The 27537-nt window shown below is 39.5% G+C and overlaps 2 protein-coding genes across 7 annotated transcripts in view; both read right to left on the reverse strand.

Moving 5' to 3' along the window:
- HOXD3 (homeobox D3) overlaps nt 1–27537 on the reverse strand; it is a 328853-nt gene that overhangs the window by 10119 nt on the left and 291197 nt on the right. For 3 of the 6 annotated variants that reach the window (XM_068245450.1, XM_068245451.1, XM_068245452.1), the window contains 2 exons: nt 17765–17791; nt 2263–2343 (listed from right to left, as the gene is read on the reverse strand). The gene's annotated coding sequence lies outside the window, so the exon portion shown is untranslated. The remainder of the gene's footprint in view (nt 1–2262; nt 2344–17764; nt 17792–27537) is intronic. The other 3 variants (XM_068245449.1, XM_068245455.1, XM_068245454.1) reach the window with 1 other exon arrangement.
- Nucleotides 12365–13438, reverse strand: HOXD4 (homeobox D4). Its single transcript, XM_068247011.1, has 2 exons — nt 12997–13438; nt 12365–12666 (listed from the first exon to the last, which is right to left on the reverse strand). Exons 1-2 carry the CDS (start codon nt 13421–13423, stop codon nt 12365–12367), a joined length of 729 nt encoding a protein of 242 aa, XP_068103112.1. The 5' UTR covers nt 13424–13438.

A 27537-nucleotide genomic window follows, 5' to 3' on the forward strand; every position in this document is an offset into this window, starting at 1 on the left:
TAATCTAATTGAATGTTGAAGTGGATTTAAGTTTTTACAATTGTAATTACAATCGAAACACTGTACCATAATGATGTTTTTTTGGTTGATCGATCATGATATCAATCAGAATTAATGCTGGGAAGACACAATTCAATTTCCCGTCAAATCGAAGGGTGATCAAATGGGAAGTTGTACGTCCAAACTGCTCCTGATTGATAAAGGGATCGATTTTCCGATGATAACTTCACAAAATCAATCCCTTTCTCAGTCAGAAATAGATGTCGGAAATCATTGCCATATTCCCATCGATTGAACAGGAAGTTGCATTATGTATTCCCAGCATAAGGTGCCTAGTATTTATACAATCTTTATTGCACAATCTTACCACTTCTATGTAATATGAGGGCTCTGTTCAAAGTATATTTACTCACATTAACCTTTTACTACATAGATCTGGTAAGATTGTACAATCAATATTGTATCGTTAGTGGGCACCTTAACTATCGTAATTATAATCAACAGCAAAATTGTATAGTGTATGGCCAGCTTAAGATGCTGTTGTTCTTGGATGTACCATAAATAAACTGCAATCAATAATTATAATAAAATTAGGGCTAATAATATCACAGCATGTTGTGTTGCACTGAGATATTATGAGATACAATGTGTGACTCCTATGAACTGACCAGATTAGGAATTGTGTTGGAAAGTAACACCAACCAAAGACAACATTGTGTTACATTGTGTCCCAGCCTCACACACACCAGACAACCCACAGTGTCTCTGGGCTGCCTTCTACACAACATCATGCTAAGCAGAGTTCTGCAAGAATCTTAATTCTTCCTTTTTTTGCAGAAAGATCCGACTGTTTCTGAACTCTGCCTGAACCTTAATAAGAAGCAACGTGCAATAAATCATTTGGACAAAGAGCAAATGTATTGTGGCCCATCTTTAACAGCACAACATATATGCTAAAGATGTTGTGTGTGTGCATGAAATTTACACTGCTAGTCAATAGACGAGTGAAATATATGAATTAATGTTGGCATTATACAGAGAGGAGAAAAATGATCAGGGATCAATATTTATTGTATATGAGAAAACAGAGGCTGCTTTCAGAACTGGACTCTCTCATTTACATTCCATGTGGATAACATAGCCAGGGGACAGAAAATAACTTAAAAACTAATTTCACAATGAAACACAGGCTAATCTGCCCCAGTAGTTCTATATTCCTAAGTGTAAAAAGTTGCCCGCGCTCTAGAACTGGCTAACAAACTTTCTCTGTGTGTTGATTTTGCTGTTAGTGGTTTTGTTAAGTTTGGAGGCACACATGGCCTGAGCCACGCTAAATAGAAGTTGCATGAGCAAGCAGGCTTTTGATTATTAAGCAGGCAGAGTCCACACAGAGCATATCAATGCACCTGTCAGAGGGGTTTGGAGAGAAATTTATGACTGCTGGTGTGATGGCAGAGAGGGAGCAACTTTCACAAATGTAAAACAGGCCGGGCGTAGGAGGAAGACTAGAATAGAATCCCCTACTCCGCAAATTTTTTCCCCTTTTACAAGCCTGTTGAGCGGAATTATAAAAGGTGGCCTGGCCAGTTTGTCCGGAGAACTTCCATGCCATTAGCGGGACGCGGACAAACGGCTGCTGACACCTTCTTCTCGGATTTTACAATTTAAAATACAAAAACAAAAAAAATCCAAACAATAAACGGATTTAAAAAATTGGAAAGAAAAATCTGGATTAAATGAACCACAATGGAATTATTCTGCTCTGCCTCTTGGAATAAAAACGTGGAAATGTTCTCAACGTAAGAAAAGGGATGATATTCCTTAATTTCTCTGTATTTCCTCGGGATCAGCTACCAGAAGCCAGCCGGGCCTCACAGTGTGCTGTGTGACTGTGTGTAGGGACATTGTGTTGTGATGTGTTATGTGTACAAATCTGCCTCTATGGTCCCTATGAGTGCATCATCCAGAAATGTGATCTTATTGCACAAGTCATTCTCAGCATCCTCATCCTCATCATCCTCATCCTTAGATGCTCTGTGCTGTGTTTAGTGTTATTGTCGTGTAATAATGATGCTGCTAGGTATGGAAATGGTTAATATTAAGTGCCACTGGAAATAATGATGTAGCTGCTGTCATGGTAGTAGCGCACTAGCTCGTGGAGGCAGGAGGACTTGCTGGGACTTGTAGTTCCTCCACAGACTGGGTTGCCCTATGACAGCTCACTTCATGCTGTAATCTAGGCGGTTTGATAAAGGGACTTACCTTGCTGTGTGCCTTGATCACGTTTTGTATCTGACCCTCTTCAGATGACGCCCTCTCTTATGCCTCCCAATCCCAGCCGAACTGCAAAACAGAAAACATACGGATAGAGGTGTTTAATTTGTTATAACAGTGATGAGATGTGAGGAGGGGGAAATACAAGTGTTTATTATTAGGAGAAAGCCATGTTCCTGTACATGTAGACTCTGCTAGATCCACCTCCACGCCAGGCTGGGATTACATTGTTTCAGTTACGTACACATATTGTGGCTCGCTGTGTACAGTGCACAGTATCTATACATTATAAGGATTTCATTCTAATCAGAATATGCATCCACATCGGTTTATATAGTAAGATTGCTCTGTAGATCGCACAGTGAGTATTCAGACACATCCTCGGGAGTTTAGATGTCAGACTTGGGGATTTTTAAGGCTGTGAATGTATATATTTTTATATAGAATAATATGAAGTAAGACAATAGGCCCTATATAAATACCACGGCAAGCCTGTGCAATGTATCTTCCCATGATGTGTTGACTAAGTCGTTCTGTGAATCTGGCACAAAGAACAGCTAGGCCACATAAGAGACAAATCTAGCTACCATAAGCTATTCCGATGACCTTTGGCTTGTATAGTAATAACTCAAAGCTTAATGAACAACCAAGTGAACAGCCTGCAGTAGCTGGGAGCAGGAGTGCGCTAACAACTTTCCAACAAACCCCTCAATTATCGGCACTAGAAACCCACCGTGAAGAAGGGATTTTCAAACTAAAAAGTGAGATGATGAGGAGTTGGGCGATGCGAAGCAGCAGCAGGACTGTACAGGGTACCCAGAACAAGGCAGACCCAGGAACATCCTATGTAATATAGTCGCTATTCACGTGGGCGTGCGCTAACTTTCCACTGTAGTTTGTGTAAATAAGTGCGTTTCCGCTTTCATAGGGAAGAGAAAAAAAAACTACATGCGGTTTTGCTGCGCTAAGAAGCGTTTTTGACCACAATACAGTTTTGTTGCCAAGGTAAGTATATTTATCCATTTGAAGAATAGTACAAATAAATGATCCAATTATTAAAAATAATCTATAAAGCATGTCCACATTAATGATATTATTTATGTACTGCTGTGCTATTTATAAATGTGTGATGCAAATCTTTGTTGGTGGTTTCTAATTTAATAATGCTAACCAAAAAAATATGTGCAAGATAGGAATCCAGCACAATGTATCAAAGGAGTGTTCATTATTACAGTGAATATTGGTCCTGTCTGGAGGTTGTGGTAGGTTGAAATGAAAACGCTTTTGCATTAATGTGATTTACCTGGCATGGGCTGGGGGGCAAACAAAGGAGTGAAAATGGCTACTGACTTGAATAAGAGGATAGAGGCATCCTCCCTCTCCTCCATATTAATGCAGAGGTCTGGAAGGTAAGGGCTGAGGGCTACACTTGACCTGAGTCGGAGGCCTAAATTTAATCCCATTTTTGGTAGGCTGAGGTTTGTGAGAAATCCAGTGATTTCCTCCTACAGCCAAAAATATCTCTTTGACTATCCAGATGATGCTTTATCTCCCATACAGGTACCGAATGACTATCAAAGGATTTGGCAGCATAATAAAAATACAAAAGCATAAAAATGGTTGTCTTCTTGTCTACAACATACACCTGCATTCAGCACACATTCAAACAGACGTTATGTGTTTATCAAACATGGTAATGTGTCATTTAAACTCAGAAGAACGCTGGATTGATGTGGAATATCGGGTAGGTAGATAGTCCTATAACTGGGCTACAAATACACACTGCAGCAAATACAACATACTGTAAAATGTGTATAAAGAGTAAACAAAAATAAAAACAAAGAAGTAAAAATAATAATCCTATTATTTGTGGTTCTCCAACTATGTTAGTTCTTGAGGGATAATAACTATTGCTAGGATGTTTGTGTCAATGTAAGCAATGGATAGTATAGATATTTGAATTAATTACACTATCCCATATATAAGTGTGTAAAGGTTTGTAAAACTGTACCTATAGAGGTGGCATTAACATTAAATCGACTGTAAATATACATAAATCAGCCTGTCTGTTCTAAGCCCAATAGCCCAAGACACTCAGTTAATGTGGTGTTCAATCTTACTTTGACAGAGGCAAAAGGAGAATTTATTTCAATGAGTTTAGAGGTAACTATATAATATAATGTGTATCTTCTCCATACAGCGCCTAAACTCAAAAATACCAACTTTTTTTTCCATGCAAACACATTGGGCACATGCAACCTGCAAGCAATTATAGAGCATTAGCTGCAAGGGAGTACTCTACAAATACCAGGTGTAATAATGATAAACCGCTTATGGGTGCTCATATTGTTCTTTTCTGGCAAAGTCCCACATGCTTTAGGGGGAAAAATTATGCTGAAAACATAATAAATCTCCTTTTTTAAGTTTAGCTTGATAAACACTCTATACAAGGATGCGTTCAAAGGCTTCCGTTTGTCATGCAAGATCTTACCTGGGTATCAATTTATCATAAAGTGGATCCTTCAGCCTGTGTGGCTGTGTGTGCAGCAGCTATAGACATATCCTTCACCCTTTGTCTGTGTGCAGCAGTCTGTCCTAACCCTGGTGCTGCGCTTCTGCAGACTTTTCCACCTACAGTAGCTCAGCACAGTATTCCCGATAGAGTGGGGTGCAGGCTAGCACTCACCTACCAATTAAAGCCAGGGCAATGAACTTCTCATATTGTATCAAATCCACCAACTTGGACAAATTAAGAGTGGGTCAATGGCATTTTTTTTTTTACTTTAACGAGGAAGCAAGTTTTGGGTTGGTGGTGATGATGTAAGTAAGGTGCCTTTATAATCAGAAGTATAGGCACTGCCTTAAAATTTAAACCTATTTGTTCACGTGATGCCTATAACGTGCCACGAAGCCCCCCAGGCTATATTTTTTAACCTATATCGTTCCAACCGAATCCAAATCTCGTTCCATTTCCCAGCTTGCTCTGGCATCCGCTCGATGCCAATACGTGGCATATGGCATTATGTAGATTGTATAGGGATGTTCCACTGTTATTTGCATAGACCCACCACCATGTCTCTCTATCTCAAGGAAACAGCTTGGGTTATTTCCAACTGCATATTGTGATGGAGGCTCCATTGCGATGCACGGGCAGTATCCATCCACACAGCAGATCCCAACCTCACCACAGCGCTTATGGGTAATTACCAAGCACTGAGTGCAGTGGATTCTACCTGCAGAAGAAGACCTCTGTACACTTTGGAGTGCATGGAGGTGGATTGGAGCAGAAGACCTCTCAGCCTTCATCTATACCATCCGCTATCTGATAAATGCCATCAATATATCTATCCTACCAACAAAATCAGTTTCAGTGTCTTTTGGGTTTAGTGATATAATGTATACATATGCAATATATATATATATATATATATATATATATATATATATATATATATATATATATATATATATATATATATATATATATATATATATATATATATATATAATATTTCAGTAGTAGCAAGAAAACGGTAAAATGAGACATCTAAAGCAAAACATGTTTGATCCCTTCCTATAGTACATAATACATAGTATCACATGCACACAGGCAGAGGTAGTGGCTATTGTATCATTGTATTACTATGTAGCCCTTTAGGTAACCTAACGGATTGACAAGGAGAGAGGTAGAAATAGCTACATAATACAGTGAAGCAACATTGTATCTCTTATGTAACACACACACACACACACACAGGCACACATACAAGAAGGACAATAGGAAGGAGAGTATAATTTTAGAAAACAAATATTTACATTGTTATTTTTCCTGCCCAGCCGTGAGAGTGTAAAGTTTTTAGTGTAATCTAATTCAAGCAGTGGATCCGCAGCAAGTCAACCGCAGCATATGTTCATGGGGCAATAAAAGTGCCAGATTTACGGCCCTCGGCCGGCCCCCAGCAGCCTAGCACCCTTTCAGGAATTACTTACAGTGATTTATAACAACAACTTGGGCAATTGTCAACTGATAAAACGTCCTTTGCTCCATCTAGGAAATAAATGCTTCTGCTGGACCATTTTTCCTCTAACTTTGCTTTCTTTCTTGCTTTATTCATAACTTATCAACTGGTAATATTAATTTACACCTGATTACTATAAAACAAATAATAATAATAGAGCAGTAAAAAAATACAAATAAATAATAAGTATTAAACAAACACGCTTTGCTACAATATAAATATATCTGAAGCAGAATGTTAGCAAATAAATACTGCAGTGTTTATCCAATAATACAACAACTCAGTGTATCTAAATCTAACATAAACATCGCCTATAGGAATCCAAATATTAGGAATCAGGTGATTCCCGACTTATAACTATATTAGCCACAACATGTTTGTTTTCTGCGGAGAAGAGCTTCAGTGTTAGTAAATAAGACACGTTATTTATTCTGGTGCCTCTCCGCATTCTACAGGGATACCCTGGCGGATCAGTAAATATCCATTTGCTGTTATAGATGGCTCCAAATGGTGGGGATAAATGGTCTTGTCCAGGCGAAAATTATCCATTTTAAGCGTAATAGTAATGACTATGGCGGAGTTTAAAGGCACAACTCGGAAATCATTATGTGTTAACGCTTGCCTTGGGTAAAATCTCCGCTGTATGCTGTACCCATTCTATTATGACGCAAGATAAAATTTACGACCTGCGCATGAAAAGAGGTCCAGGGCCCTTTCTCACTGTTTTAAGAATAGACAGCAGATGCCCTGACAGTCAGTATTGTTCCCAAGAAAACCCAGGGCATCCACTAAATCTCAGCCATTTCAGCCCTCATACAAATCTGAGTAAATCCTTTCAATTCCCTTTACTGCCCAAGCTATCCCCAAGCAGAAGTCAGGGAGCCAGTTGCATACATCATCCTAATTTTCTTATAAACCCTAAGCATTCTGAAACAAAGGTCACTAAATCAGCCTATGTCGACTGGTGACTACAGCAAGCAAGCAGCCAAGGCTCCTATTTATCAAAAGATATGACAGGCAAGTTCTGTAAGAAATATCTGGGAGAAAAAATAAGAATAAAGACATACCCACCAAAGATCTCTTTTCTTCTGCTATGAAAGAGATAGTAGAAGTGCAGGGTATACAGACTGCTCTCTTTGTATATAATATTCTTGGGATCTCTTCAGTTTTCAAGTCTGATAGAGTCCTTTGCTTGGCAAATTAATGACGACGCTGTGTTTCTTAAGGGACGTGCTGAATTAATTATTTCGTGGATCACGTGGGTCAGGAGTTGAAGAAACCTATTCTTGGCATCTTCCATCCACTTTGATATTGAACATGTTAGGGACATTTCTAGAGCACCCTGTGCTGCCTCCGTGTTTACAAAATCAATGGAGGAGCCTAGCAAGATGGCTGGAAATCTCTGTGGCTCTGCATTGAAAAAAAAGTCCTGATTTACTGTACTGTACAGTGGGAGCTGTTTGCTATTGACTCAGCCTTCCCTTCATTCTTTTCATAACGACTAGTGGTGATATAATACACAGAATTTTATTGATGTATTGTTAGTAGCAGAGGAGGAGCCATTAGACAGCACACAGCCATATTTGCTACTACACACACTACATATACACTCACATGCCATTCATTCTACTATTTTTTCTCTCATTTTCTCCCTTTTTCTCCCAACGTTGGCACCCCAATATTCTATTATGTCTTGACTCCTGCTCAGACTAGGGGCTATATATACATATATATACAGATAGGATTGCTTATCCTCCTTGGGACTAATAGGGCGGCTAATATGACCTTCATATCATGGTGTGGGCATAATAAATAGGTGTTATGGGTATATGTGTGGTGCTTACACTATCCAAGTGTGTGTGTGTGTGTGTGTGTGTGTGTGTGTGTGTGTGTGTGTGTGTGTGTGTGTATGTGTGTGTGTGTGTGTGTGTGTAGTACTATATAACCAAACACACACAGACACACAACTCTAGAAAAATACACATACTGGACATAACACACATACATATATGTAATCTAAATATGCCACAGCAGTCTGATAGGGGGTGTGTGTGTGTGTGTGTGTGTGTGTGTGTGTGTGTGTGTGTGTGTGTGTGTGTGTGTGTGTGTGTGTGTGTGTGTGTGTGTGTGTGTGTGTGTGTGTGTGTGTGTGTGTGTGTGTGTGTGTGTGTGTGTGTGTGTGTGTGTGTGTGTGTGTGTGTGTGTGTGTGTGTGTGTGTGTGTCAGACATATATCCAAGCACACATGTACATGGGTTTAGGTGAGATATGCTGGTCTACTTGAAAAATGAAGTAGACTTATAACTCAGCAAGTTTGTAGTTTTGCTTGATTCCCCATAAAGCCACTTTATGCATAACACATACTTTTTCCATTTAGGCATACCCACTTTTGAAGGCACTCCAATTCCACCTAATGTGGGCACTGGATGCCAACCTATTGATAATATTGACAGAAGAAGGAAGAGATGAAAGAAAGAAAAGAAAGAAAGAAAGAAAGAAAGAAAGAAAGAAAGAAAGAAAGAAAGAAAGAAAGAAAGAAAGAAAGAAAGAAAGAAAGAAAGAAAGAAAAGAGATAGAGAGAGTGTGTGTGTAGTGTGTCTGTGTAGGTATGTGTGTAGGTGTGTGTGGTGTGTGGTTTGGCAAGAATAAGTCCAGGCTCACATATAACATTAGTTTTTAATTACTCCATTGGCATACAGAACCCTCAAAAGCTTAGAAGAGAGAGCCTTGCAAGCAATATATCATGCACACACTGTATACACAAAAATATTGTGCAAAGATACACCCTGCTAGGATTGCAAATGTGTGTGAGGATTGAAAATGTGAGTGAGTGTGTGTATATGTATATATAGTTTAGTAAAGAAACCTATTATATATTTAGTAAAGACTAGTAAATACACCTATAGACACACACAACACTGAGAGGAGGGGAGGTGAAAGATGTATACACACATATAGTCTTATATAGTACATACACATACATGCTCATATCACATACACTGCTGTCTGATTGTCTGTCCATACATGTATCAATATTCATATGACCCAAAGTACATACGGGGATAACACACACACACACACACACACACACACACACACACACACACACACACACACACACACACACACACTATATACACACACACAGCACAGCACAGCACAGCACAGCACAACACATACTCACACAAAATACCACACACACACACACAGCACATCACAGCACAACACATGCTACTCATAACAAAATACACCACACACACACACACAGCACAGCACAGCACAGCTCATACTCACACAAAATACCACACACACACACAGCACAGCACAACACATACTCATAACAAAATACACCACACACACACACAGCACAGCACAGCACAGCTCATACTCACACAAAATACCACACACACACAGCACAGCACAACACATACTCATAACAAAATACACCACACACACACACACACGGAGCACTGCACAGCTCATACTCACACAAATAACACACGCACACACACACAGGACAGCACTGCACATACTCATAACAAAATACACTACATACACATGGACACACACACACACACACACACACACACACAAAACATATATACAGAAAACACAATACACACACCACATACACACACAGCAGCAGAACATGTGTTCCTTATGAACTGACCCTCCCCCTTCATATTTCATATGTGCCCTAGGAAGCATTGTGAAGCAGTGATATTACATTTTGAAATATAGGAGATGCATACATGTTACACTGAATTGGATTTTGACCGGTTTATAGCCTTTATTACAGCAGACATCTCCACCGTGCCTACAAGCTACTGTGTATAATATAAGGGGCCAGACACAAAAGACCACATCTTCCCATAAGGTCATCGAAGGAGATTTGTGAAGGAACATGGCTCCCCTGCTTTAGTATTTGATTTGATGGCGAATCTGACTCTTGTCTTTACACACACTCAACTATAACCTCTCCAATGAGATGAAATCCACATGTTTAGTAAGAAAAGAAATGCTGCTGGTAGTGCTGGTTCTGAGAATGTGTACCTGAGGCAGGCAGTGAGCCCATTCATGTTAGTGTAAAAAAAAAAGGAGGAAAAAAGTTGTACAAAGAAGCCTCATAGAAATGCTCGACCTAAAAGGCTCCTATGTCCAAAGTAGGGAGTTAAGGTCCGAGAGGTCAAGGGTTTAGAGGTCAGCTCTCCCGGCTGAAATACAGCTAATCGCATAGAAAATGTGTCCTCCCGGTGAACCTGTGAGCCCGAACTTCACAAAAAATACCTTCTCTGCCTCACAACGTGAAGCGACATCTTCCCTCTATGAACTGGGTGCTTTTTGTCAGAGGTACAATGGTCATAATACACGGAAAAAAAAGCCATCTTTAATGTCTGGACGTGGGTCTATAGTCCACTATTGCAATGTGTAGCCTGAGAACAGGCATCTCCTCATCACCAGAGAACAAAGACTGGTCTCCTCTCCAGGTTATGTTATCAGTGTTCAGGCTGAGAATTCTATACTTTCCAGGCACGAATTCCTAACATACCCCCTTCAAAATCACCTTTATGCCTCGATTTGCTCCTTCAGATATATTTCCTTTAAGACTATTCATGTCAAACATTTTTTTTTATCTACATGAAACATAATACAAGTAACACCGTGATATTTTTTTTCACAGCACAGATCTCAACAGTAAAAAAATAATAATAAAGTATTAAATAAAAATAGGTAAATAATATCAAAACAAATCCAGCGGACATATTTTCAAGTGTAATTTTATTTAAGAAAATCAGGAGGAGTAAAAATGCACCCACTATCACCTTTCTATTGTTCTGGACCTGGGAAATAATGTGACGTTTCGTTGTACAATCCAATAAAATATGTATAACATTTTCACATAAAACCGTCACCTGAAAAAGTAATAGCATAAAATACATTTTTTTAATTGAAGGATAAATATTTTTCTTATTGTACAATGTCGGGTTTTATCGTAATTTTCCTACCGTTTTCTTTTCTTGGAAGACTGAATCTACTAAGCGAAATATATTCCATTAAACAGTTTTTTTTCCTGTAATTGTGAACATACATTACCAACAACAAAAATAATAATAATAATACAAAAAATATATGCTACATGTATATGTACATCTCGTGTCTCTGAGGGTTTTTTTTATTAATATTTTTATTTTCTTGTGGGATCATTCCCATAAAAAATAACAGATTATTTTTTTTTTCACATTCCTCATTTCTTTCGGTGGAAACTTAAAAAATGCTGCAACAACTGAGCACACGAACTATAGTAATAGCCATTGCCAGGTAGTCTAATTCTAAAGACAGTCATAAATATGTTCTCTTTACATTTTGGGAGCCAGTATCTCCTCTCCATAAGAAACGAGGGCAGAACAACTTTCTTTGTGCCCTTTCTGAATATTTGGCATTGAAAGATTTTTTTTCTTTTTGTTAATTTTTTTGTTAGCTAGTTAGATAATTTCATATTAAATAAATACGAGAAAGTATTTTACAAATAAAATAACCCGTTTGTTTAAGTTCTTTTTTTAAATTTTGGTAGAGAGAGTGATTAATACTGGCAGTAACAGAGAATAATAACGAAATCAAGTCAGAGGGTACCCATATGGTCTGCACATTTTTAGAATCCACTAACATGCCCCCTCTCTCTTTCTCTCTCTCTTTCTCGTGTTCTTGTCAACCTAGTGCTGCTCTCTACAATGAAACAGAACTGTATAGTCGGAATTGGACTTTTACCTAAAAAAAAAAGATACAATTCCACAGATTTCTTTGTGATATCTTCCTGATGTAACGAACAATCATCACACTGCTAATGTGTCCACCAGAGTAATACACACAGGAGTTCAGTTGATTTCTTGAAAGGCCCATAAAGGGATTATTGTAAGATTAAGCCGCTGGATCAGTGTGTGAGTCCTAAGGTGGTGTGACAGCCCTGGGCTTCAAATTGCTGGATTTTTTATGAAGTTCTGTCTGTAATTCAGGCGATCACAGGCCAAGATTAACAAGTAAAAAATAGTGAGGGGAAAAATAGATATTTTTTTCCTATAAAGAGGTAAGGTCTGTCTGGTGGTCCTTGGTTACAGTGTGTACGTTTTGAGAAGAAACAGTGGAAGATCTTCCTTTTGTGTTGGGCAGTTTGTGGTCCTTCTTCCATTTCATCCTCCTGTTCTGGAACCAGATCTTTATCTGGCGCTCAGAAAGGCACAGGCTGTGGGCAATCTCTATCCTGCGACGTCTGGTCAGGTACCTGTTAAAATGGAATTCCTTCTCCAGCTCCAGAACCTGCTGCCTGGTGTAGGCTGTTCTGGACCGCTTGGGTTCTCCTCCGGTGTAATTGGGATTCACTGAAAAGAAAACAAAAACAGGGAAGTTTTGTGAAATCTGGCGTTCAAGGGGTGAAGAGTCAGTCAGTCAAGTCACCACAGAGCTGTGCATGCCACTCTTTGCAATATGGATGAATATCTCCTTAATTCATGCACACATATTTAAGATGGAGTTTACTGCTGAGCTGAGAGGAAGAAGAAAAAAAAAACAAAGCCACATGGCCAACGGCCTATTCCCTCAACCATAAAAATTTATGATGAGTGTAATGGCTTCCTAGGTTTAAAAGTCCCATAAATAATATTCTCAGCAGCTTTCCCATAAGCGTTAAGCAGAGGTTTAGCCAGGCTTACCTGAGTTCACGTGGACTTTTTTCATCCAGGGGTAGACTATAGCAGGCTGCTTAGCCAGGCTCCCATTTTTGGGGTGTTGCTGCTGATTGCAGGGTCTGGAGATCGGGGTGGGCGCGGGGCAGTGGTCCTCTGGAGCTGAGAAGTGGTTCTGTGGTGGGTTCTGTGGTGGGTTCTGTGCTCCGGTCTGCTCCTGTCCATGACCCCGAGGCTGCAATGCAGTAGTGCCCTGTGCATGGCTACAGCTGAACGACTCATCGTTATAGTTTGGCCGGGAGTAGATGGCTGGGTGCTGATAGTCAGAGCCCTGCGGGGAGCTGTAGAAATCAGAGCCCTGCTCTGCTAGGTAGCTGTTCTGCAGATACTCCTCGCAAGGAGGAAATTTAGGATCCACGTACTTAGAGTTTACCATATACGAACTCATGGCCATTAATTTCTGAGGATAGAAAATACTAATTTTTCTGGTGTTGTCTTTTTTTCTGCCTCCATAAAGCCCTCCTACTTGCTGTCAACTGAATAAAGTTAGGCGGCCACGTGACCTCGCCAGCCAATCCCAGGGCAGAAACTTTATCACTGGCTTTAATTGTACCTCATAATTTTCAGAAAATAACAAAATAATATTGATTTAAATGGATCATTATGAGCACTCCCCCCACCTCATTCTTAATCCCCACTCTCTTTCAAAATGCAATAAAAAATAAAATATAAAATAAAAAATATAAAATCCTCATGTGGTTTATCTGAAAGAGCTACATTTAGTTCAATATTGATTTATATAGATATATATATATTATTTTTAAGTGAATTCTGCTATTAGGTTGGCTTTCTGTAGAAAGTGATGTGTAGAAAGCCTGTTTGTCTTCGCTGGGATCCCATGGAAAGAGAAAGAGATCTTAAATTGTCAGGAGAACATCAGGGGACTATAAAGTGTACAATAGACCTGTCGTGGCTTTGTCTTCTCATGGGGTCAACTAAAAGTTACCAGAATCTAGTCAGGTTGAAAAAATTAGACAATCAGTAACTCCTGGCTGACGGTTCGCATGGGTAAATGTGAAAATAATGCAGGGGACAATACAATCCTATATAGGCTCGCCACTGAAAAACAGGATTATTTAATATAGGAAGCTTGTACACTGATGCAATATGTGATGTGTGTATGTGTGTATATGGACACGACATCTGTCAGAAACCTAACCGATGCTGATGTTAACCAACAGATTGGTTTGTCTCTATAGGTATAGGGAAAAATACACATATGCATATATATGCACAGCAACTACTACACCTTCATGCACGTGTCCTGCTATATATACATACATACATACATACATACATACATACATACATACATACATACATACACATACACACACACACTAACACACACACACAAACACACACACACTAACACACACATTACACACACACACACTATTGCTGACTATTGACTATGACACAACATATAGATGATAGAGCACAAATGTCACAAATGTAGGTCAAGCATGCAACAAGCATTTAGTCTGATATTCTGAAATATGATTCCTCCTATATACAGTACACTATAATCCCTCCAAATAATGGATGAAACACTGATTTTACCCCAAGTGATCATGAATGAGTGAATGGCAATAGGGAGAATATCTATAGTTACACCCCCCCCCCCCCCCCTCTCCTACTAGCTCGTTATGTGAGATGTTCACATCAAACACTGCAGGTGAGTCATATCGAAGTTTTTGCATCGACCATATATTCCCCTAGAATCGAATCTGTGACTATGTAAACACCACACAAATTCGGTTCTACAGGGTACATATAGACAACGTATTAACAATAGTTCTTCTATCTAGGGAACCTGTGTGTGTGTGTGTCCACTATTCAGCTATCGCCTAGTGTGTGCAGGAAGGTAAGATGGCACATGGGGTGGAGGAAACATACAACACATAAAGTGAGGTAGAGGTAATGAAATATAAAAACTGAAACCACAAGGAGGACTAAAAGCAACTACTACTGCAATGATTGGTGCACCATGCATGCTCACATTGCACGTGCTTGAGACATCTAAGTATATATATATATATATATATATATATATATATATATATATATTCACATTTTACACGAGGTATCATGAGCACCAGCTGTGGCTTTCTATTGTGCAAACAAACAAAACAGCAGCTATGTTGTAAAAGTGTCAGAACTATACAGATTGTAGGTTTGATGACCAGATAACATCAGGTTTCTCCACACACAACACACGTCACCGCTCTGCATAGATAGACAGGTCAGGGCTGCTCGTCCAAATTATGAAGAACATGTCAAAATAACAGCAATAACTCTGTGTAAGTACTACCATGTAAGGTAGCCTCAGAGGTCATAGTGCCAAAAATGTGAATATATATATGTACATATATATATTTATATATATACATATTCACACTTGAAGCAATAATTATGATGAGACTTACCCTCACAAAGTAATATCTAATAAAGTCTGCAAGTGTGTGAGCCATCATATAAAGTTTGTGTGTGTATGTGTGTGTGTGTACACGTGTGTATGTATATATATATATATATATATATATATATATATATATATATATATATATATATATATATATATATATATATATATATATATATATATATATATATATATATATACACATGCACTGCACACACAGACACACATTCACACAGACTCATTATTAAGAGGACAAAATATATTTATACATTCCGGGAATTAAACCAAGATAATAATAGCAGAAATGATGGTACAATAATGCATGAAAATATTAAGCTGACAATAGAAAGCATTGAAGGTACAGGAAGCGCCAAGCATTACATACCAGTCAAATTTCGCCTGAGAAACCAACCTTGGGACTATATTCAGAAATTTGTGTGGTAGCGTTTATGGTGAAGTCCAGGTCAGAAGGGCATTTGAAATCATTTGCAAACATATCACAACGTTTCATTATTTTTACTTGCTCGACGGTCACACACAGGAGTACAAAAGTTCACGAGTCGTCCCTGACCCATCAGCAAACTCGCTGTGCTCCTCTCTGCTACTTGCTCTGAAAACAGCCAAAAAACCTTCTAGAAAATCTTTCTGACTTTCCCAGTTATTTCAAAAAGGTAAGTGGCCTTCCTATCAATTTATAGACTTTTCTCTTTCTTTATTGCCGTTTACAAGGTTTTAACCATTTATTCAAGAATAATTATTAAAATATATAATTTTTATTAAATTTTATTTAAAATTTAGTTATGGGCCAGCTATATTGATTACAACACCTGCTTTTAAAATGTATACTTAGTAAAAACCAATAGAAAAAAAGTGTAGGCTCATGTTATCTAGTTTGATTAAAAAAATAGAATAATACAAAAAGTTATTTAGTTTAAAAAAAAAACATTTTAAATTGAAATTAAAGAATATTTTGGGCTAAGTTGGATTTCTTCAGCAAGGATTGGTAAAAAGGGTGAATGTTCCTAAAAGCAGGGAGAGAATTTTGTGCACATTTTCATACTGGTTAGACGCTGTGACCTGCAATTCACCTTATCTCAAGGCTCGCTCAGACAGGTCAAAGCCACAGCGTTATTGATGAACACAAGCGTTACATATTCACCTCCTGCTCAACTGCCCATACAACTATACGTTTGATCTCCCTTCATTCTCTGTGGCCTGCTCCACACACAAATAACTATATTCAGTGTATTATGTGATAGAAAACTAATGTTTGTGGGGTAAAACCCATTACATTAAAAAAAAAAATCTCCCAGTGATCGCAGGAAAAAATGAAGAGAGGTGGATTGTTATAGAACTGCAAGAATAAGTCTAAATATCATAATACATGAGAGGATCACGTATTCAAAATGAAAAAAATGTTAAGATAATAATGTAACAGAAATTAATTATTTTGCTTCTTGTTTGAATGTAAAGTCTTAAAATAGTCATTGATAAATATACATTTGTTTTTTCCATTCAGCATGTGCAATAAGTTGTAATATAATATAGCACAGCTGAACCAAAGACAAAAACACAGATATATAAAATCAGGGATGTTAAGTCTGTATCATTATCTATATTATCTGTATCAGATTGTTCCAGCCATACACCCAGAAGCTGCAAATCTCATTACAGCTAATTTCAACCACTTGAGTGCTTGTCAACATGTAACCGGTGGTGACACTAAAGACAAAACTACACAAGCCCAGTCATCATCCATTCTCATGTACTGGTCCTGTATCTATAAACTACTGTACATCAATCCTTACTGTGGGAGGCGCTATACAGTGCAACAAACCAAGAGGCAGAGTTATAATTAAACCAGAACCCCAACAAGCCAAACATCTGGAACAGGTCCAGAACCAATAAAATGCAGCACACAGTAGTTCCACTTTACATCATCATCTTTATCATCATCACTATAGCCATCCAATAAATATTACGTCTATATAGCATCAAAACTGCCATATCAGCTTCTAATCAAACACCCTCCTTCACATAGAAAAGTCGTATCTAACTAATTACACGAGAAAAAAAATAGTTTAACAAAAGAGAATATAACTAAAGCCACATAATAGCTAGGATACAGTTAAAATATGGACAATACAAGGAAAGTTTCATAACAGGTAGTGTTCAGATGAAAAACACAATACACTTAAAGTTTTATACCAGAACTCCAAGAGTTAAAATGCTTGATTTCATTTCTCTGCATTTCTACATTGAATCTAACAAGAAACAATACAAATGAAGGAAAATAAATAATATACATACCCCACATTCTTTTCCATTGTATGTAACCTGTTGTGACAGAAAAGTATATTATTAATACATCCAAACTGCGTATTTCTTATGAGTAAATTGTTTCATGGATGAAGAAAACACGATAGTCTAAAGCCCTTTGTATTGCTTACAATGCAATGATACAACTAACAATCCCCCAGTTGCATTGTTCTATTAACCTGACCCCCCAAGTTCACGTACCTGGGAAAATAAATGGAAGTATAACTGCCCTAGGTGGGACCTCCACAGAGTACCCAAGAGTCTAATGTAACATGTTCCACTTGGGGGGGGTGATCATCACTGAGAGTAATGTATGAGCAAAAACACATGTTCCCCTATCGCCTGCCACACATCTCGCCTCTCGCAATAAAATCACTTACTTTCTGTTTTTTGCTCCTGCAAAACTGGATCCAGGAGAGATAGAAATGCCTCGCTGCTAAGAGATCCAGGCAGAATGAACCTTTTCTAAACACTGTCCTTATTACTACACCCAGGAACAAAACGCATCTGCACTTGTATGCTCTTAAACTAATTTATGGTGGGAATTATATTTTAGCTTGTCAACTCTCAAGCCATAAAACAAAGTTTATTGGAATCACGTGCTCCCATCCAGCCACTCAGCACTCATCTCGGTGGAACCATAAATAACCATCGGCTTTAAACTTCTATTCAGTAGATTGAGATTCCCAGAAGCCTCTAATAGTAACGCAAAATAAAAGAGGGGGGAAAAGGAGTCCCCTTTTTTCTTCCTATCCCTTTTTTTAAAAAGTGAAACTTCTGTTTTATCCTGTTTTGCTGCAGTTGCAAGAAGGTGAGGGGGGCAAACTTACCTACAACTGGGCTTCTGTCTAGTATTTCAAGCACATTGCCAGAAAACAAAGAGGTATTTATACAGATATTAGAGAGAATAAATATTACTAATATTTTATTAGTCGTTTGGCTTATACATTCTATTCTACCACATCTAACGTTAAGGCAACAATCGAAATCTACCCATGCTCCTATTCTCCCCTCTGTCTTTCATATTTCTCGTTATTATGTTTATTTCAGGGTTATTCATCAACAGTGATGGAAGAAAAAAAAAGATCACAGTTGGGCAGCAATCTGCTGTAAGGAGAAGCAACAGGACCTAATAAAATAAAATGGTATTAATTTATCTCTGTGTGTCTCTGATCACCTCTCATTTGCATGGCAAATCACTGTTTACAGCCTACCTACTGCCACACAAGTCAGCCAACTGACACACAAGTCAGAGGAGCTGTGAACTTTTGGAGGATGGAAGAAAAGGAAAAGGGAAAAAAGGTGTAACCTGTGAAAGCCAAATCTGGAAAGTCGTAAAACAACGTGGTGTGAAACGTTTTGGGAGATTTCAGGAGGGAAGAATGTGGAGTCTGCATGTGAGGCGGTGCTGCCCACAACAAGGCAGGGTGGGCATATATACGATTTATCATAGGATTCTGTCCAACTGCACCATATGCTCAGTGATAGAGAGAGGAGGGCGGTGCTACTTATTGTACTATTGACTTACATGGGGAGGGGGTAATATATATATATATATATATATATATATATATATATATATATATATATATATATATATATATATATATATATATATATATATATATATATATATATACGTGTCGTTATTATTAATACATTCAACTCTGTTAGCTTATACTTTGGAATTCCATTTTTTGCAGTTGAGTGTAGTCATACTTCACATACTTTGATTCAGTCAAATAATGTAATTTTATAAACAGAATTGGAAAGTGCATTACTATCAGTAAGTTTGCTGGTGATCATTATGTATGCGTGCAATTCATTAAGGTAGGGTTATGAAGGCGAGCCCCGCATGAGTTTGCATAAATACATAATTCAGAGTCGATGCTGATTGAAGGCCAGCGCTGTCACTATTAATCACGGTGCTGAAGGTGTTCCTATTATGGGGTATCCTTACATATAACGCGTATTGCAGCACTATCCACTCCAGTCGTGCTATCCACTATCTTAATAAAGATCTGTCTTTGCCTTTGCTGAGTGCAATTAATATTGTAGGTGAGGCGTATTACTTTCTTTTGAAAGGAATGCGAATTAATGTACGTCTTAATGTTTAAAGAGAACCCGAGGTGGGTTTGAAGATTATTATCTGCATACAGAGGCTGGATCTGCCTATACAGCCCAGCCTCTGTTGCTATCCCAAACCCCCCTAAGGTCCCCCTGCACTCTGCAATCCCTCATAAATGACAGCCACGCTGCTGACAAACAGCTTGTCAGAGCTGGCTGTGTTTATCTCTATAGTGTCAGTCTGCTGCTCTCCCCGCCTCCTGCAGAACTCCAGTCCCCGCCTGCATCCCTTCCCTCCCTGCTGATTGGAGGGAAGGGACCGGGGCAGGGACCAGAGCTATGCAGGAGGCGGGGGAGCAGCTGAGACTGACACTACAAATGTAAACACAGCCTTACAGCACGGCTGTGATTTATGAGGGATTGCAGAGTGCAGGGGGACCTTAGGGGGGTTTGGGATAGCAACAGAGGCTGGGCTGTATAGGCAGATCCAGCCTCTGTATGCAGATAACATTCTTTAAACGCACCTCGGGTTCTCTTTAAGGACAACTCTGCAAATAGGCAAAGCAGGTGCATTATTTAACTAGAGCATTTATTATTGTCAGCAGACCAAACCTGTACTTTCAGCAATCTGTCATGCACAATTATATAGTTGTGGAGTGCTACAAGGCTAAAGTCAATACGAGAAGGTTACTTTTTTCTAAGTGTTTTCATGGCGAGATGTATTTGATGTTGGCGACATTATTTGCCTGATGCCACATGCGACTTCAGGAATAGAGAATACAGATCATTAGCTGGCGTCACGTGCTGCAGATTCCTTCTCAGGTTATCTAAAGGGCAAGTCAAGCAGCAATTCCAAGAAGAAGAGACTTGTCCAACAGCGCCTTCCTATGGAGACACAGAGGAACTGCACCATAAAACTAGACAAGTGCTCTTCTGTCTGTCTTGGTCGACCACGTGGTTTTAAATGCATTGAGTCTCTCCCGGGATAGGTTATCTGCGAGGGTATGACGGCTTCAGATAGCATCATAACTGGATTGGTTATCAGAAGTGATATGTGATATGGGCAGGTAAGAGGCTACTGGGGCATTTATTTAATTATGTATTATAAACGTTTTATAGTCAGTCTTGTTATTGCCTATAAAGGTATACAGCTATTTTTCCTATAAATCAATATGGGGGTGTTGTCTTGACTCTTGTAACCTAGAGAGGGCCCATTCACTCACTGATCTGGATCATGGGAATACAAATAATAATCCTGCCATTAGGGGAACCAGTCGCAACGATCCATTTGCATTAATGGAGTCAGCATTCTAAGTAAGTAACAAGTTTGTAAGTAACAGGAGTTTGACCTGCTCTGACTTACGTTTTTCCTTATCATTTAATTGTGTTGCATGGACTATTTTCAGGCATGGAATTGCCCCATCAAGGCTGCCTATTGCACTATAATAAATACTAAATCTATCAATTTAAATACACAATTAGGAATGGCAGTGCTTTTATAGATTGGGGGCAAATAGTAGATGATGGACCACAGAATAACTATATACTGTATTGAGGGGTAGAGTGCTTGTGTTCTGCTGAAGTTTGATGACCATCATGTGGTTCAAGGCTGTAATCTAGATAAACAGCTGATACACTCAACATACAGCCAACACATACATCTAAAGGTGGCCATACACTGGTCAATTTTCTCCATCAATATCCAGCTGACAAGTTGGCCCAATCGACCAATCAATTTCTGACCATTTCGGTTGATCATACCAGATGGCAGATATCGGTTTGCGATGGGCCGGGAGCGGCATAATACTGATGAAAGAACAGCTTATAGTGTGTGAAATAATTTGATCAGATTATGATCTGAGGGGATCTATCGTTTGGCCACATTGACCAATGTATGGCCAACTGTATGCCTGCCTTAAAGAGGGACTTCCCTGAATTTAACATACTGAATAAAATGGCTTGCTGTTTTATACAACATTTATTTATAAATTATTGAGTCGGTTTTTGTCCACTGTAAAATCTTTTTGGCAAGATCTTTACTGTTAGCAAGGTGCATCACTGCGGAATGTTTGTTGCGTGTTCCAAAGTGAGCAGAAATAATACCTGAATTGTGACATTATAGCCTAGGCTAAGCATCCCTGGGGGGGGGGGGGGCAGGGCTACATACCAATATAAAGAATCATATCAATTCAGGAAGTGTTTCTGATGCTGAAGTCAGAATAATTCACATAAAGTCAGGTATTCTGTATAATATGTACCGCTTAGTTTATTTTCAATGCCTAACTGACAGGCACCTTGGAGATGTCACAGTGATGTAACACACTCATGTCCATTAGGACACCTAAAGGAATGTCATAACATTCACCACTTCAAAGAGGCATCAAAATGTATATAGACACTGGGAACAGTTTTGCCTCTCCAATGAAACTTTATTGTGCTAGTGGGCAAAGGTTGACTTACTTAAGACTTCAGAATATAAGTGATTCAGCTAAGCTGGTCTACTATTAAATGTCAAATGTATTCACCCCTACCCTGGGTCATATCCAGATGTAGTGAGTAATGGTGAGAGGTTAGTGGATCCGTTTGTTGCAGGCATACATCACACAGGAAGAACTTCTGTTGAATAAATCTAGAACAGCCTAGATTTATTTATTTGAAAAAAAAATTGCAAAAAGAAAAGAACAGCCCAGGTTTTCTGGATCATGTATGCTCTCCAGTGCTTTGCACAATTCTCCAACCTCTGTAAAGCTCAGAGTCTCTTTCAGGCCTCAATTCACAAAAAATTATACTTCAGCTTCCAATCTTGAAACAATGAGATGTTGTCTCCAATCCCAAACTTTAAAAACAGACAGTTTTAAGGTGCTCTTTAACGGTACAATATTTACCCTCAAATCCACCATTCAATTAAGATTTTTTTTATCAAATTGTACAACAAAAAACCCGCACAGTATTAGGAGAAAATAGGTGTGAAATGATTCTGTGGTTGATTGGAATACAGAATTTTGTCAATCAGAATGTTATGCTGGGAATACACAGCTCGATTCTGAGCCATTTAGATGGCTCGATAGATAATTTCCGACATGTCCGATCTTCTGCCCGATCGTTGCACTCAATTGTGCATGGTGGACAATGGGAAAAGATAAGAAAAACGAGCAGAAGATAAGAAAATCGCCTGCAATATCGAGCGCGGAAAATGATAGGGCGCGGAATCGAGCGTCAAAATCGAGCCGTGTATTCCCAGCATTAGATTTTACCATCGTATCTGAAGAGAGAAAGATACCTAATTGACCCATTTATGAGAACAATTAATAATTACCTCCAATTACTAACGATCCTGCAAATCTGATCAAATGATTGCATCTAAGGAAAATATTGTACCGTTAATGGGCACCTTAAATCTCTAGTCACTCTCCAAGGACGTTGCTGGAATCGCACGCTTTGATGCACACAATCACTTGAATGAAGTAATTTTTCATTACTTGGGACACAACCGTTATTTTGGCTGTATCGGAATGCACCCCATTGATTTCCATTGTGGTTGGATACTGCTGGTTTCTAAAGTGGTTACTTCTCTGCCAAAACAGGCAAGACGATTGTTTGAAAAAGTAATTTGGAGTACAGTAGATAATCAAAGCACTGGTCACCACTTTAAAAGAAATCAAATCAGATTTTCTTTTTAAAATTATGGTGATCTTTGAGGGTCTATCTTTTTAAATACTCAGCCAAAGAAGCGTTGTTCCCTTGGCCCCGTAGAGATTGGAACAGATATACATGGAACTAAAAATAAAGTAAACTGAGTTTTTGAATTGACCTGCTGGTCAGTAAAGCCACCTATCACAGTGATGGACAAAAATAAGGCTTGAAAGGACATACGGGAGAAACTTCCTCCTGACACTAGGAGACTTTCACCTGATTCTTTTAGAAGCTTTTGATTTTTTCCCTGGGAATAGCACTGAAAAACAAATGTTTGACATCCAGTTTTTATTGAAGGTAGCCTCTGATTACTATTATTATTCATGTATATAGTGCTGACAGCTTTCACAAAGCTCTACAGTATATTGAACATGAATATACTGAGAGCTCATTCACATTACACAATGCATAAACACGATTTTGTGCATGCGTTTCCGGCAGGGCTGTGGAGTCAGAGTCGGAGTCAAGGAGTCAAAGTTGGAGCAATTTTGGGTACCTGAAGTCAGAGTCGGTGATTGTAATAAACTGAGGAGTCGGATGATTTTTGCACCAAAGTCATTGCCTCTGTAAAAATTAGACTAAGGAGTCGGAGTCGGAGCAATTTTGGGTACCTGGAGTTGGAGCCAGAGTCGGTGGTTTCATAAACTGAGGAGTCGGGGTTGGATGATTTTTGTGCCGACTCCACAGCCCTAGTTTCAAGACACACAGCAAGAGCAGCAGGGTGTGTTATATTCCTGATATTTAGATATACTGGGAGGCCAAAACAGATATCCTTAATGGTGTGCCACTCCACCAATTATTGCTATGTATAAATATAAAGATATGTGCACATATATTCAACAAATCATTTGAGGAAACCAAAAAGTTAGAAGATGAGCATAATTTTTAATGTATCAAAAAATGTGAAAACGAGTTCACATCTCTTCCAAACAATTCATCCTCAACCCCTTTGGGACTGAGGACGTTACAGTTACGTCCTCTGTGTGGCTGTCTGTGGCTGATAGGACTTAACTGCAACATCCCTGAAATCCCGCTGCACACACCCAAACGGGGAGATTCAGCTGTCATATGACAGCTGACATCTGCCCTCACTGAGATGTAGCCATGGCAATTGGCTCTATCCAGTGGTGGTGGAAGAAGAGGATCTACTCGCCTCTCCTGACGTTCCTCCCGCGATCGACATTCCCCCTTCGCTCTGCCCAGTATCCAGCCTTACACTGCCTCTAGTGTCAGGTAGCTTGATGACGTCATCAAGCCAGGACCCGGGACTTAGCGGCAGTGCAAGGCTTGATGTCTGGGAGAGAGTAGGCGGGGAGAGCTGCTGCTCGCTGAACCTGGTGAAGTAAGTAACGCAGGCTGGGAACACTGAGGACACATATCTATACTGGGAACACCCATGCCTGACTATTTATACTGGTAATACCTATGCCTGGCCTTCTAAACTGGGGACACCTAAACCAAGCAAACTGCTCTGGTCCTGAAGGGGGGTTTTAACACTGGTCCCCAAGTGGTTAGGAAATCATCCTATGGTGGGCAATAAAGTGCAATAGCCATATAGAGATAATCAGCAGTTTGTTTTAAGGCATTAAAAACAAACTGCTGATTATCTCTATGGCTATTGCACTTTATGCTTATCTTCTACCTTTTTGGTTTCCTCAAATGATTTGTTGAATATATGTGCACATATCCTTGTATTTCTACATGTGTTATATTCCTGACACACGACAAGCACAGCAGGGTGTGTTATAGCGTGGACGTCGGTGGCTAAAACAGAAACAACACAATGGGAAATGGCCCCGGCTGCATTACATTGCAATGTGCGGTAACACACCACTCTACTGTGAATGGATGCGGATCACACACAATGCAATTATGCGCTATAACTGCCCATAGTGTGAATGGGCCCTGACTGTTCCTCAGTCAGATCAAATCCTTACCATTTTCTCAGGTCATTTTCTGGGGAAACCATTTACCTTATCTGTATGGTTTTGGGATGGGGGGGGGGGGGGGGGGAGGGGGAGGAGGGGAACCAGAGTTCTCCAATTAATTTCATGCAAACATGGATACAGTATACAAACTTCATGCAAGAAGTGCCCTGGTTGAGAATCAAACCCGTGTCCCTAGCACTGATAACCACTTAAGGCCGGTTCACACTTGTTTAAAAAATGTGTGTCCGATTTAGAGAAAGCCCTAATTTGGGGGCGAAACGGCTGTCGACTCATCCTCTGCACCTCTATTGTACCACATGTGCCTGATAAGTATTTCTTTACTTGTACTTACTATTTTTATTGCTGCTCAGCATCATTTTTTTAAGGAAGTTGATTAAAAGTTGAATTTTACTATTTGATGAGCTGCTCCTGGAGCCCTTTTTTCTCTTGGCATTGTTGGATGAACTATGTATTTTTCTGGATGTTGCACCATGATTTTGAATGTTTTTGCAGCTGATGAATAGTGTGCACTCGCTACACTCAACCTCTCTACTACATTGTTTAAAAAATGTACCTGGCCGGGGAGTTTTTAAAGCTCCATTTAAATGCAGGAAATGGATCCTATGTTAAAAATACATTCCGCTTCCACTTCTAAAAACACCCATCCGTTTGTTGCGGAATGTGAGACGGAACGCAGACTTCCAGTTTGCTACATTTTCCCGGACCAGACTGGAAAATGTGCCCAGTGAAAGCCTATGAGAATGGACACTGTCCGTACTCACTAGGTTAGTCGCCGCATTCGCATTGCCCGTTTCGATCGCCGTGGTGACGTAATACTCACAAGTCCTGCTGCCCATTGCCGCTGCTCGGTCTCTCCTACAAAGCCCGGTGACCAGTATTGGTATGGGGATCTCGGCTGGGCTCAGTGGTGTAACTGAAGAGCTTGGGGCCCCAGTGCGAGTATTACATGGGGCCACAAGCACTGTTTTGATACGAAGCCCCAAAACCTACAAAGGACAATTTCAGTGTCAGAAGCAAGTGAAGTGTTGTCCGGTGTTAGTCGAGGAGCAGAAATGCAGACATCAAACCAACAAATGTTGATCCCGGTGATACCTGTAATGACTAACTGTACATGGTTTATTGCAAGCTTTCAAAACATTAAGTTTCTTCTTCAAGCATTATGCAAAACAGTATCAGAACCATACAATTGTACAGTTCTGATCCAGTTCTGTATAATGTCTGAAGAAGAAACTTAACACTTCGAAAGCTTGCAATAAGCCATGTTCAGTTAGTCATTAAAGGTATCACCGGGATCAACATTTGTTGGTTTGATGTCTGCATTTGAGTGCCAGGGAAATGTAATCAGAGTAAGGAAACAGTTAGTTAAGGATTACTACTAATCAGTGCACATATAGAGGTGTTCACTACAGGCCTAGCGCCAATGAAAAGCTAATAAGATGAATGAAGGAGGGCCCCTAATGGTCCAGGGGTCCCAGAGCGGTTGCTACCTCTGCATCCCCTGACTGGGCTGCAAAAGACCAATAGGAATCATCAGCAACAGAGTGAATTCTCATTGGTTCATGTTGGACCAATAAACATTCTCCCTTTTGCTAGGGAGAATTGGCCTGATGCAGCCTATGGAGAGCCCTATGCTTCTGTGGACCTCCAGGCTGAATAGATGGATCTAACGACGGTGGCGAGACAGGTGAGCGGCAGTGCGTACGGGCAGATGTGATCAACACAGGAGCCGGCGGGCAGATGCGGAACGCATGGGTAAAATTGTTGCATGCGGATGCAGAACGGATGGAATGCATCCGCCTCATGGATGCACTTACCGTTTCCTTTCTGCACCTGCTCGAGTGTGAACCGGCCCTTAGACTCCATGATGATCATGTAGTTTATTATTTTAGGCTCAGGTTTACGACAGGGTTGCATTAAATAATGTAATTCCCTCTTCTTAAAGTGAAACTGAACCAAGTAAAATTATTTAAAATAAACACATGATGTACCGGCAAATTAATATTACATACTTACCTCACAGTCAGATTCTCTCAAAAGCTCACTCTTTTCTTCTAA

This window comes from Hyperolius riggenbachi, chromosome 7 (assembly GCF_040937935.1).
Source record: "Hyperolius riggenbachi isolate aHypRig1 chromosome 7, aHypRig1.pri, whole genome shotgun sequence".
Taxonomy (NCBI): Eukaryota; Metazoa; Chordata; class Amphibia; order Anura; family Hyperoliidae; genus Hyperolius; species Hyperolius riggenbachi.

Excerpts from the sequence above, each read along its gene's own strand:
- HOXD4 (XM_068247011.1), bottom strand. The coding sequence starts at position 13,423 with ATGGCCATGAGTTCGTATATGGTAAACTCTAAGTACGTGGATCCTAAA. Across the intron at positions 12,667-12,996 it reads AAAAGTCCACGTGAACTCAG|TGAATCCCAATTACACCGGA; the intron begins GTAAGCCTGGCT and ends TTTTCTTTTCAG.